The sequence below is a fragment of the Lissotriton helveticus genome, chromosome 3_1 (genome assembly GCF_964261635.1).
Source record: "Lissotriton helveticus chromosome 3_1, aLisHel1.1, whole genome shotgun sequence".
NCBI classification, from domain to species: domain Eukaryota; kingdom Metazoa; phylum Chordata; class Amphibia; order Caudata; family Salamandridae; genus Lissotriton; species Lissotriton helveticus.
The window spans coordinates 1,840,042,773-1,840,056,915 of NC_136061.1; the positions used below are offsets into that span (position 1 = coordinate 1,840,042,773).

At 43.0% G+C, this 14,143-nt stretch overlaps 1 protein-coding gene across 1 annotated transcript in view; it reads right to left on the bottom strand.

Annotated features, from left to right (window-relative positions):
- LOC144823883 (mucin-5B-like) overlaps nucleotides 1-14,143 on the bottom strand; it is a 93,609-nt gene that overhangs the window by 63,794 nt on the left and 15,672 nt on the right. Inside the window, exons 7-18 of the mRNA XM_078682772.1 lie at nucleotides 13,299-13,405; nucleotides 12,649-12,865; nucleotides 10,837-10,962; nucleotides 9,278-9,395; nucleotides 4,856-4,994; nucleotides 4,443-4,553; nucleotides 3,512-3,581; nucleotides 2,400-2,537; nucleotides 2,136-2,300; nucleotides 1,361-1,455; nucleotides 939-1,065; nucleotides 228-483 (exon numbers count right to left, since the gene is read on the bottom strand). Coding sequence (XP_078538898.1) covers nucleotides 228-483; nucleotides 939-1,065; nucleotides 1,361-1,455; nucleotides 2,136-2,300; nucleotides 2,400-2,537; nucleotides 3,512-3,581; nucleotides 4,443-4,553; nucleotides 4,856-4,994; nucleotides 9,278-9,395; nucleotides 10,837-10,962; nucleotides 12,649-12,865; nucleotides 13,299-13,405 — 1,669 coding nt within the window. The remainder of the gene's footprint in view (nucleotides 1-227; nucleotides 484-938; nucleotides 1,066-1,360; nucleotides 1,456-2,135; nucleotides 2,301-2,399; nucleotides 2,538-3,511; nucleotides 3,582-4,442; nucleotides 4,554-4,855; nucleotides 4,995-9,277; nucleotides 9,396-10,836; nucleotides 10,963-12,648; nucleotides 12,866-13,298; nucleotides 13,406-14,143) is intronic.

Here is a 14,143-nt window from a genome sequence, read left to right on the forward strand (position 1 = left end):
GCTTACAAACTCATTAAAGAAAATAGTGCTAGCAGACTAAAAATGACATACCATGTAACAACTGAAGTAAAAGGGCCAGTCCTCATGGTAGACAAATGAAGACAAGTGGGGACACAAGCCAATGACAAATATGGGTGGAAAGTCAACTTCAATTCCATACTCAAATACAGCATGCCGCAGCGGATGTTGAAGTTGATGTAGAACGGCAACCCTCCCCATCAGCTTACCAGAGAATGCCGTTGTCGTGGACAACCTCTCCAGAGGGCACAGCAGTTCCCATGAAATAGCAAGGGCAGACAGCAGCTGGCACGCATTTGCCGGATTCGTCCATGTAGGTTCCCTTTTCGCAGGTGCATCCATCCACAGGCACAAATTTAACGCTGCAGGTCAAGTCAGGCTCACTCAGGGAGCGGCAGGTGGGCTGGCAGGAGTTCACCGAGTAGCTGTAGGTCATGGTCTTGGGACAGGCAGTGGTGTATTTGGCTGTAAAGGGGACAGGTTACATGTTTATACGAAGACAATCATTTGCGAGGGAAACAGGCAGGCATCAACCCCAAGGTACAGTGCTGAGTAACAAGCACTAGCACACAGTGTGAACTTGGGCACCTGCCATCACTGCCCCATGCCAAAGTCCAGATCCAAGATGTTCTTATGCAGAGAGCTAAAAAGTTGCCTGTTTGTGGAAAAAACCCACCTGTGATGTTTTCGAACCATAATAAGATTTTAAGAAGTAACAAATGCAGTTTTAGTTAAGGCAAGGACCTGGACAGATGATAATGCACTAAAGCTTCTGTAAAACAGCTAACAATATCTATATAGGATTGAAAACAGGTCAGTGTAAATCCCCACAGCCCCTGATCTCTCTAGAAGATTTTCCTAAAAAATTATATTTGCAAAAATTGAGACAGTAAGAACAAAGAATGAGTGATTTCACTTACCGCAGACATTCTTTCTCCATCCGGTTATGGGTAGGCCCTTGGCAGCACATGCCCTGAAATAAGAGGAGAGGGCCGCACACATGCAATCCTCGCTCTTCTCGCAGTTGCAGGTGTCAAACATACAGTTCTAGGGAAACCAAAAAAAGTCTGTCCTAAAAAATTCAGCAAAACCCCAGAGGACGCTTAAAAAACACTTAATTGCTTCAGATACCTTTGCAGGTATGCTGTAAAATGGGCTGTGATTATTCAATGCAGTAGTAGTGATTTAGTAACACCATTATCTCTCCCCTATCCTGGTGTGCAAAGCAGCAATAAGTAGAAAGCATGAGTATCACGACAGTAGAAGCAGGAGGTATTCCCCCAACACAATGGTTTAAGTCAACAATGTCAATATCTGCAATAGTTCAATGTTCAAGACTTACAGCGTAATAGGTGGCCGGGTTCACCTCGGCATGGCAGCTAGCGAAGGGTCCAGTAGGGTCAGTCAGCAACCCACACCAGTGAGAAGCGAACTTCTCTGAAATAACAAACATAGAGACATTACAGACCTCAGTTTCACTCCAGCCACATGAACACCCACTGCTGATTCCATTAACCGCCCAGGTTTATGGTGCAAATCACAAATTCAATTTAGTTTTATGTATGTTTCTTATGGCTGTTGAAAACACTGATTCAATCGACCTTCTATTTGAAGCCCTAACTCGTCCAAAGAGATTGTATTTTTTTCCCAAACGGACTCATCTCCAGCTCAGGTTGGTTTGATTGAAGTTAGCTCAACTTGATCCACAATTTAAGGGTGTTTAAACCACTGAAAAGTTGATAGAGATTTTTATATTAGTTATAAACAGGTACAATTGTGTGCCATCCGTATACGAGTGGCCCTTCACTGGAAGATTTGAGTTATGGAGGCAGAAACAGGTCAACATTGAGTAATGCTAGTGGGAGGTAAACCTCTAGGGTAGATTAGCTCAGCTACAGTGAGAGAAATCAGTCTTGTTGTGTCCTCATGTGTTAGAGAAAAGAATGAAACCAGCTGAAACCCTAAAATCCCTGGTGCTTAAAAGGAATGGTACAAGCATGAGTGTGGTGCCTGTAAACTAGGCAGCGATTTGCCCACAGAAGATACTGAAGAACAGCCAAGATCATAGGTAAGAACTTAAAAAAAACAGCCATTTATTTGAATCAAAATTTACTTGCCATTTTCAATGCTGAGAGTACATGGATTCTCAAAGATGTTTTTCACATTGGGGCAGCTCGCAGACGTCTTCCAGGTGTTTGCAAAGGCAGCCGCAGTTCCCTCTACGATCCCACTGATGGCTGTGAAGTCATCGGCCTGAACGTCATTGAAGTTTCCACAGAGACCTTTTCAGAGAAGCAGAACAAACCATCAGACACTCATGCACAATGCGCCTACTGGAGGAGCATATGGAGGAGGCGGATATAGAGATCCCATTTCCTTACCACAGGTTTTCCCCTGGTATTCTGGCTCCAGGCTCACATAGACCTGCATGATGGGGATCAGCTGGATCTGAAGCTGGAGTCCCAGCTGTGTCTCCACAATGATGAAGAAGGAGGATGGCCTGAAAATGGTGACATTGGCTGGAAATGAGGAGAGCAGAATACTTTTTAGTAAAGAAGAACGGTAAAAGAACCCAAGTCGTGAAGCTTGTTATGAGAGGTGACCACTTGAACAGGTTAGAAAGGTCATGTCGCCTGAATTTTCAGGAGTATTTGCATTATTCTTTTACCTTTGTCACTTTACTAATTTAAATACCGGTTCACTTGAGTATCTCATCAGAGTTGATGCGTTCCTCTTGCTTTATTTACCCGAACACGTTTGCTGTGAACTGGTGGTGACTTCTCATCTAGACTCAATATGTTTTACAACATTTCCTCATGCACTTCTTCACTATGTACAATTCATCGCATGCATGGCCCACAAATTTAACTCAAGTAAACAATTTTCACTTCATATTTTAGAGACTTGTGCCATTGTATATAGCCATTTTAAAACCATTCCCTTAACTCAGTAACTCCAGATAAGTGAACAAGTTTGCCTCATCAGTGTAAAAGCAGTAAACACACCCCATGCCTCCCCAATGAAACATACTTCACGTGCCATATGCCTCACCCCTTAATGCCAGGCACCACGACTGCCACACTCCTTACAACCAGTTCTCAAATCTTCCTGTCATGCCTTCCTCTCACGTCTTTGAAATAAATACCTCGGTTTTTATTAAAGGATGGATGACATCCCTTAGACAGAAGGTCCTGTAATGCCTTGACTTGTTAAATGTCAACATCTCTCTTTTTTTAAGTCTTATTGTAAAGATGTCCGTTTGCTTACTTTCTGAGGACTTTGTAAGGATGAAAAGGGAGAGGTCGCTTGGTTAAAGGAAGTTTTGTAAATGGTGCGATCCATTTCCTAGAATGAAATGGACAGCACTCGTGACCAGTTGATGCTGAAGCCGCCTTTTAAGAGTGTTAGGTACCAGACAGGAAGTAGAGGTGGATTGGCTACACAAAGTAAGCTGCATGTCAGCCATCTATGCATCTTCAACGGAGGCACTTACCCGCTGAGACGGGCAGCTGGGTGTATATCCAGTTCACAAACACACTGCCACAGGGTTTGATAACGATGACCTGAAGGAGTGAAGCGAAAAATGAGTTAGTCAGGCCCTCTTGGAAACGTTACACCAGCGTGGGCAGACTACACAGGCAGGTGTGCAAAGGAATGACTTGGAAAGTTTCCAAAGTGTACATAATGTCCTATGTCGATAATGGAACTGTGCCAGCACTTCACCACAGCACCTCATAAGCAATGCAGATTTTTGGGCCTGATACTGTTTATGGCATTCCTTACACAAGCATACCCCCTGCAGGACCCGTCCATTATTCAGCCATCTTCTGCGGTACTCCCCACCGCACACTGCCACACATCACCACAGGGTTTAATTCAGACCCTTTGGTGAGGCCCAGGCGGGCAACTAGAGCCAAATTTCGGGGTGGGGGAGGCTGAAAATATTTCACATGCGGCTAATTCTTCCAACCACGGACAAAGTGGCTGTGAGAAGGGGTGACCACACAACAAAAGCCTCATTTACAACTAAATGGTCTTTTAAAGACCTGTTAAGTACTCGGGTGCGGCTGCAATTACATGCTCGCCAGCCCGTGAAGCTGTGTCAGCCCGGGCTGACTTTACAAAACAACAACGGTCCTATGCATATAGAATATGTGAGAAACAATAAATATAGACGGAATTGATTCTAAATTAAGAGCGACATGTCCAGCCGGACAGAGGTCTTCAATTATTTACTCAATTGAAAATCAAATATACAGCAGAATACCTTCAACAATCAACAGTGTGGGGCACAAGCTAACAGGCACGACGGGGGGGGGGGGGGCTGAAGCCCCGTGAGCCCAATGGGTGTTGCGCGCCTGGTGAGGCCTAGCCCGCTCATACTTACAGGTCTCTTACTGATGCCTGTTTGTTGTAGAACTTACCGTCTGTCCATCATTGAGGCTGAGGGCGACACTCTTCAGGCACGTCTCGCTGTCCGTCAGGCCGCACTTGCGCAGTTCTCCCAAGACGGTGAACGTGTTTTCTCCGCAGAGCTATTATACAAACAGCACAATTAGCAATCATGTACGCCAAAACGTCCTGTCCTTACACCTGTACGGGGCGGGGCTGGAGGTGATTCGGGCCACCATAAGGTGAAGCAACCGTCCTCTTACAAGATTAGAGCAATGGAGACAGATACATACACATTTTGTTATTGAATTATGGTTTGATGCTTTCAAGTATTCGCTTTTGTTTGAACCCAAGAGGGCTTTTTCAGCCTTGCACCCTAAGCTGCTGCTGGACATAGAGAGGGTATTCAGTACCTGCAAACATCTTTAGATTGAATGACGTATACCTTTGAAAGAACGTAGCTACAGTCTCCGTGCACGGTGTATCGTGTGGCATCATAGGTGGCAATGTGAGAGCCTCCTTCGACAGAGCATGTCCCAGTACAGGGCTGTTGTTTGCAGCTCCACTGGCCTCCAGCGCAGGTGCTGTACACAAAAAGAAAAGTGAACTACAGTTAGAGGTTAGTTTGGAAAAGAAAGAGTGCTGATGCTTAAGGCTCTGCCCAGAAGCCCTTGGCCAGTGCCACTAAATGCTGTGCACTGAATAGAAAGGTTGCCCAGACTTGAACCCACCCAGCCTCTTTAATCCACTGCCAGACACTGCCTGCCCCTTTAACACACTCCTGCAGGTTTCCCTGTACGGGTTTTCCATCCTTCTGCTTTGTGTGTTTTTGTCTCGCTGGCCATCAAGGAAATTTTGATGCAGAAAAATAAGTGCAGTACGAAAAAATGAGCGCTGGTGGCCCCCACTGGAACTACCAGCTCAAACTGAGCACTTGGTACAGTTTAACAATTGTCTGTGTCTCAAACAATGTGAAAACACTACAAACAACATACATACATTGTAACAGATTAAATCATTCAGGCGAATAGGGCAGGATTTATAAATTCCCCTTGCACAGGGGCTGGTGAGATTTTAGAAAGTGGCTTTCATCAACTTCGTTATATTCATGAAACATGGCAACACTTTAATAATTTCGCTCCATTTCCACTTGATGCTGTTCTTTGCCCAGTGGTCCACAAAATGCTAATTTATTATTGAGGAACTGGTGTTAGGAAATGTTTGCCCGTTCATTGTGTTGATTGACTGCCAAGTTCTATAAAAGACACAGGAGGGCCAACTTTGCCTTTTGTGTTTGTCTGGTGCTTCCACCTTAAAATATGGGACCCGTTTGTACTTGCATTGCTAGATCCTTAGCTGGTCAGGCAATGGATTATATTTGTATTTATTGGCACTCGTTTTGCCAGCCGTTTTAATGTGTTCATTTAAGTAAATTTGTTTTTATGGTTGTGAACTTGCTCATTGAATACAAAAACACATACACAGAAAAGTTGGTGAAGGAGTCAAGAACTTTGAACTTTGAAAAAGTGGTTCACAACAGAGATTAGAAATGACAACATAGAAAAAAGTGGTGGTTTGGAGTAACAAATGGACCAGTCCATATTCTCAATTCTCCCTCCCCTCCACTGAAAGGCACTGTGCTTAAGGCAAATTGATGTCAAAGCGTTGGGTGTTAGTTCACATAAACACATAATGGTAAAAGCACTTTCACTTAAGCCGTTCTTACTGACTCTCATTCATCATAATCTTAAACAAACAGGTATGTCACAGAATATGTGAAACCGCAGAAACTACACACATAACATAGCAAATAGACTCCATAGATCAACTCTAAAAGGAAACTACTGCAGGACAATTTCAAGGAATGGTTACCACAAAAAGAGAAATAGCTCTATCGACAGAGGAAAAAAGAAGTCAACTGGAAAACCTGGCAAATAGGATACATCACATCTTTTGTGTAGAATGAGAAAACTCTAAACCCCCATTAAGGAGGGATGGGAGGACACTGAAAGAGAACATTAGTACAAAGGAGTAATAAGAATGGAGCCAAAAATAGAGTGGAAACTGAAGAGACTTGGCTCACAAATCTGAAATTCACCGCTATCTTCTCGATAACCGCAACCAACACCACAGATCCTATAATTGTTGTTATCTCCTGGACAGCTTAGAAATATGCATGAGCTTCTCAATGTCAGAAGACCAGAAACTACAGAGCTTTTTATTCTAAGAGGCAGTCCAGCAGATGAATCATAACACCAATAAACTAATCATAAACTATTAGAAGCAGAATACTAATCTGCCAAGATAAGTTAAGAGTGGAATGGATATGACAATAGATTGAAATGGAAATAAAGCAGAACAGTAATAACGTGGTGAATTATACATAGATAATTTCATAAGATAAGTTTCATTAAATGATTTATGTGGAAAATTTACATCTAACATTAAGGGCCTCAATATAAATTCCCAGGATTTAGGTTTCGGCATACTGTAGGGTGAGATGATTCTTGCTGGTATTCCCACACCAAATTCTGGGGATTTAAAGTTATTTTTCCCGGAATGGGGATTGGCACACTGATCTGGAAATCCGAGGTCCAAATCAACATGGTTTTCCCACTTCCTGGGTGAAAAACCAGCCCTGCAGCTGCATACATTTAAACCTTGCGTGAGGCAGGTGGTAAATGTATGAGGGGCTGTTGTGGATCCAGGTGCTCTGTTGGGGGGGCCGTAGAGGGTAGCGCATTTGCTGCTTCCCTAATGCTGATCTTAAAGTGTGAACCATCGGGGCACAGCAGCTGCCCACAGTCCCCCTCATCTCTGCTCTAAAGTCCGGGCCGGGATTCTTTGGGTAAGGAATTATTAATTATGGACTTTGTGGGCCTGTTTCTTCAAGTCCTGGCGAAACTGGGAAACTAAAATGGCTCAAAGCAGTATCTCCCCTGAGAAACTGCTCCTGGTCACTCATAATAAAGGCATAAAGGTACTGAATCAACTAGCATCCATGGTCCACCTATTGTTTCTCTCTATTGTAAACAAACCCACACAGATAGATGAAATTCAAAAAGAGGGCTGTAGATGCATTGTCCACTTCTTAGGGCCAGACACTACATTTTGATATTAAGCCGTTCTAGGACAGCATAGTCCCTGGATCTCTACCCCTCTTTTTTGCCAAATCACTAAATTCAAAGAAAGTCTGTTGGTGATGATGAAGTTATGAGGAAGTAAATTGCATTTAGTGGCCCCCTCAAATAGTGAAGAATAGGCAGGATATTGATAGGAAAGAGAAAAAAACAGAACTAACAATTCACATAGCTGAATTCTGTGCTCTAAGGTGAACAGAATTGTTGCTGCTACCCACTTTAGTAGTACTCAATTTACCAAACCCTAGAATGATAGAGGGTCAAGTGCCAGCATTAGAACAGGTGTCCAGGTACCAATTCTGTATGTGGTCTGTGCATGGGCCAGTATTGCAAGGTCAGCAAGTGCTGCATCAGTTCACTTGAGAGCTTAGCACATGTTCTACTGATGTGTTCACTAAGCTTGTAACTTGTAATATCATACCAATGTCATGGCCTGTGCTTAAATGTTGAGGAAGTACCGGAAAAGCAAGCACTGATCTTGGTGCTAACAGAAAAAAGTATTGAAACACGATTGTAGGAGATGTTTTGTGATGATACAATTAACAAATACATATGAGTCGAACTAACATTTGTAATTAGGAAGGTAAGTATTAAACATGCTGGTGGCAGATGCATCAATCATAGTATCCAACATAAATATAAGTAGTAAATTAATGGAAAAACTAGAGGCTACTGGTCTTCCCTACTATACTATAACTCTGGCTGATAAAAAAATATGATAATATACACTCATGAATACAGACGAAGTAACAGGCAAGGAGAAAAATATAGTAATTATAACATTGTTTTCACAAAGGACAGTAATGTTAATAGTTTTAAAAAACGAAAACATACATATAGTCATATCTATGTAAACAAACGTATGCTGACAGTGTTCATTCATTGAACGTTTCTTAACTCTGCAGTTGTAAGAATGCACACACTGGTAGCTGGATTCTAAGATGGGTTATCACAGTCCCTCATATTGCAATCATTTCTAGAAGCCACTCCTCTGAAAATTACATTAAACAGTATTATCTCGAACAAACCCTGGGTCAACAATCCGTGCAAGATAAATAGCGAATTCCCAGATTCCAATGGCTGAGTGACACTATCAGCAGGCTTACAAAGCAATTCTTCTAGGGCAGTCACAGGGCACCTCCCTAAACCCAGGTCACTGCAGATACAGACGCTATTAACCAATGTTTAGCGTGATAACTTTTGTAATCCTAAAGAATCTGCATTCCTCCTGCATGAGCAACAACATATGGCTTGGGACCCAAGGGACAAGGAATACAGCAGTAGAAACTGTATCCTTTTTACTTGTGACTATCTGTGATTGTTTACTAAAGGGGCAAGAGTGTAGGTGACTCAAATGAGGCCCCTAACCCTCCCTTTCTTTCTAAAGATACCAGAAATCTCAACCATCTATGCCAGGTCATGCAGGGTCCTTAGTACACCTGAGATCTAATGTTTCTGATATTTGGTGTCTGAAGGATTTGTGCACATGTCTCTGGGGGCGCTCACTTCAGGGCTTTCCATGTTGTGAACAACTTGCCCCATCTTGTCAAAACAGATCACAATATGAGACCTCCAAGGACCACACCTGGATTCTGAATAGAAATCAAGAATCTGCATATGTACTCTTTAAAGGGAGTCCTTCCACTATTATGATTAGGACTACAGGTGATTTGCAAAACAAGCTTCTTCTTGTGCGTTCAGCAATGAAATACAATGAATGGATTTACCAGGAGCCGCATGGGGTGGAATATGAAGTGCCCGTGGCATAGGTTTCTCCAGCATAGGTGCAAGCGCATTGGGGCAAAGGAATGCAGCCAGAATTGTTGATGTCATCCAACACAGTCCCTGCAGAAAAAAAGAAGACTGATGAGTGATGGGCCAATGATATCAGAACTACTAGTTTATCTGACCTTGACTAGTGCTTCCAATAGCTCAAAGAGATTGGTGTGTATGTTCACACACACCTCACTGCTAACGTCCTTTCCATGGATACCCTTCCTAATCCATACAATACTAGCATAGTAAACATAGTTACATATTAGCTATTCCTGGTCCTTGTTAAGCAGTCAAGTGGTTTTAGTTTCTGATGTAGTCGAATATGGCAATGAGATGTTGGAAAAAAGTGGCAGCCTCCCACCAATTCAAGGGATTGAACTTGGGCTTGAGTTTGAAATCTGTCCAGTCAAACATAACCGTGAACCATAACCTGCAGCTAACTATTGACAATGGATGATCAGGGGCTACTTATTGAAGATTGCCATGACCAATTTGATGCTCAGCAGCAAACGTCGAGCAGGTTTACAGATAACTGGATACAGTATCATTGCCCACAGTATCTGTTGTGATGGATATGGCCTGATCATAGACATGGTAGTGCCCACAGCAGACACTAATACTCCTAAGGGGATCTTTGGCCTGGGAGAGCTGGGAACTGACAAAGGGAATATGAGCAGACAGATATCCTTAAGTGGTCTTTAGAATGTGAGCAGGGAGCTCCCCTAAAGAGGTCTCTAGAGTGTGAGCAGACAGCTCTCCTGAAGGGATCTTTAGAATGAGAGCAGTCATCTCCCCTAAAGGGATCTTTAGAAAGAGAGCAGTCAGCTCCCCTAAAGGGATCTTTAGAATGTGAGCAGGCAACTCCCTTAAAAGGGATCTTTAGAATGTGAGCAGACAACTCCCAGAAAGTGATCTTTAGAATGTGAGCAGACAACTCCCAGAAAGTGATCTTTAGAATGTGAGCAGGCAACTCCCTTAAAAGGGATCTTTAGAATGTGACCAGACAACTCTCAGAAAGTGATCTTTAGAATGTGAGCAGACAGCTCCCCTAAGGGGATGTTTAGAATGTGAGCAGACAGCTCCCTTAAAAGGGATCTTTAGAATGTGAGCAGACAACGCTCAGAAAGTGATCTTTAGAATGTGAGCAGACAGCTCCCCTAAGGGGATGTTTAGAATGTGAGCAGGCAACTCCCTTAAAAGGGATCTTTAGAATGTGAGCAGACAACTCTCAGAGAGTGATCTTTAGAATGTGAGCAGACAGCTCCCCTAAGGGGATGTTTAGAATGTGAGCAGGCAACTCCCTTAAAAGGGATCTTTAGAATGTGAGCAGACAACTCTCAGAGAGTGATCTTTAGAATGTGAGCAGACAGCTCCCCTAAGGGGATGTTTAGAATGTGAGCAGACAGCTCCCCTGAAGGGATCTTTAGAAAGAGAGCAGACAGCTCCCCAGAGGGGATATTTGGTCTGGGAGAGCTGGCAACTGACAAAGAGAATGCGAGCTCGTAGTTACCAGGGGGGCAGAAGCAGCCGTCAGTACAGTGTTCCTCGCAGAGCTCTGTCCTCTCTGAGTTGGTGCAGGTATTTGCACATGGTGATCCGCACTCCTGGAACTGCATGTTGAAATGGCATGACATGGCTGAAATTGGGAAAGAAAGCAATGGTTATTTCTCGGCACAGTTTACTGCACATATTTTAATTTATACACCAGCATACACATTAATTTAAAAAAACTACCGCTAGAGGACAGCATCAGCTTTGCAGGACACGCGGTAGAGGTGATGGCTAGAAAGTCAGCGAGATTCTGAGCAGAGACCATAAGGTGTTCAGTATGGAGCTCTTCAAGGCATTTAGCCGGACCTAGCACTTGAGATAGGACAATGCTACAATGTACGCCCATTTTATTGCACATGTAATCATTCTCCAAGTAGCATTTTTGCAAGGGTAATGCTTCGCCATAATTTGATGCAGGAAAGCTGGAAATATCAGATGCGCCTGCTGCAATGTGATTATAAAAAGATGACGGGGAGAAGGAAATGGATGTATTCCTCACACCTACATTTAAAATACACAAATAAAAATGGGAACGCAGCAAATGGTGTGTTCGGTGGTCTCCCTGGGGCTTCAGTCATTACTAAAGAAATGGAGAAAGTAGTTTCCGCGGGGTGCACTCTCTTAAACCCAACAAAGGTAGGAAAGGATACAAGGAAATATGTTGCATATAGGCCTCAGAGTTTACTCATTGTTCCTCAGACAGTGGACAAAGACAACATAAACTTGAATTGAGAGACTGCTGTCAAGAATAGTAGAAAGCAAATCGCAGAATCTCGACTAGGCAAAATGAGCAAAAGCGAAGACACTCATTTGTTTAATGAATGAGATAATTAGTGTTTTAGTTAATATCATTTTCAAGATACTGTCTGAGAAAACGCAAGGGCTGGAGCAGCTTAGAAAGCATAAATAAGGGGTGTTTGTGCTGCATCTGCTTTGTAACATTTATAATTTTTATATAGTTATTGGTCATTGTTTGCTAAATCCTATATGGGTTTAACGAAGATGTTAAATACAAGGAAAACACCTCCATATTCTTTGCTCAGGCTTACCCTCATACACATCACAGTTCCTGTGTTATTGAGTAGGCCTGGGCAGAGTTCTGCAAAGCGACCCAACAACTTCCACAAGCCCCTGAGTGTGTTAGGTCATGCCATTTGTGCTGATTTTGTGCGCCGGGTGTTTGTCCTGCGCTGGGAAATGGAAGCGAATGGCATCATACCAAGAGTGTGTTGCTTCTTTCTGCCACTCAAGTAGATGTTCTACACGAGATGCAGCTTCCTCAACGTGAACAGATGTATTTTCAATGCGAGCAGTTGCGACGATCCGCGATCCTGCATTGAGAAATCTCTCTGGGAGATAGCCTAGTGTTGGATTTTCCTAACTCGCGCTCACCAACTTAACGTTGGTGAATGCGAGCGTGGAAAAACTCTGCTCCATTCGCGAATCGGAATTTTTCAGAACTCTGCGTGCTCTGCAGTGTGTGGACAACTCTGCAAACTCTGCGAACATAGAGGAGTTCACCGCCCAGGCCTATTATTGAGGTCAATCTGAAGAGGGCTTTGAGATTTCGTCCCTGACTTAGTGTATCTAAGATCCTAAAATATTTTTCTCCCACACAGAATTGCATTTACTAAAAACCAGTGGGTCATGCTGTTTTTGCATCTGTCTTTAAAAAAATGACTGGGGAATGAGTTGCATTGTGAATGTTTCTAGTAATATTGCATCTCTCTTCAAAAATGACTCTTTTCATGCTTTAACAGCAGATACTCACGGCACAAGTCAGCTGTCCTCCAGTTCTTAGGGGCTCCGCCAGCATGAGAGCACTGCCGGGAGTACTCTGAGAAGGTGTGACACAGGCAGGAGGAACCTTGAGGATCGGTGCACTGGCACATGTCCTTCACACAGGCTTCGATGTAGGCGCTGACACCAACAAGTGAGTTGCAGCTCTGGAATGCGGGGCCGGTCAGAATGGCCTCACATTTGCTTTCCTGAAAACAAAGTCCGAGAAGGCATGAGACATTGGCCGTACTATGCATTGAGAATTAAAACATCATGGGGGAGATTTTTTTTTTTTTCTCACAACGCAACACATTGCAGCAAGACAAATGCACTGCAAACAAGTATGTGCCATATCTATCAAGATGTGGTATATTCTTGTCCTCTGCCTGCGCTGGCACAATCAGCACAGCCTGTAGCGAGCACAGACACCCTTACTCTATGGTGCAAGGGTGCCTGATTTGCATGCAGGATTGTTTTACTGCAGAAAGGCACACCTTCCTGCATGAAAACAATCCTTAGAGCAATTTCTTTCTTCTAAGTGGTATGCAGAACACATCACTCTTAGAAAGAGAAAACAACTACGAGACATAAAGATATTTCTCCTTGTTACGACTCAAATTCAGGTGAGATGCCAAAACTTACAAAGTCAGTGCAGTTGTTCTGTGGGGCGGGCGGTGTATCCTCGCACTGTTCTGTTGGGCCATCCATCTTCTGCAGGTTTCCAAACTGGGTTTCAGTTATTTGAATACCTGCAGACCAAAGTGTACACCATGTTACATATGACTTTTGTCTTTCTTTACTGTATTATGCTCCGAGGATTATGTGACTGTGCAGCTGCAGCAATTTTTGCATAAATATAAATTTGCCTAATTTGCCACATAATCCATCATCTGCCATATATTCTGCTGTTTTTAATAAAAACAAATTGTAGCTCAAAATGCTCAAACGTTACTAAAGACACAGCAACATATGTTCCTGTGCGGTAGAAGGCCCTTTGCAACGGTTGACTGGTCACCTTTCTTTAGCTTTGCTATATTGGGGTGTTATACTGGTACTAATTAGGTGAAACCAGTTCCCCAACAGTGAAAACAAGTGTTAAAATGAAGAAGAAAAAATGAAGTAATACTATTACAAAATGTGCCACGCTACGCCACATAATATGCCTTTTTATACTGCATAATTTACCCAAACCTGTCACATAATTTGGCCCTCCCCTGCCGCATAATTCCAGTTTCCCTGATTATACTTCATTTTATGGAACTTGGACAAAAAGAATATCCCTGCACTTGAGAACATTCAATAATAGTCTTTGGCCTCATTCTGAAAGCCCGTCAAGTGATGTGCTATGAAATGTGTGACCTCCACAAACCCCACGTCAATTAGCATATGACCCACTGTTAGGTGAGAAGTGAGCCATTTCTCTATCAGATATTGGTATATTATTTAAGATTTATTCACACCGTTGCCTAAATGGTTCATAGCGCTGA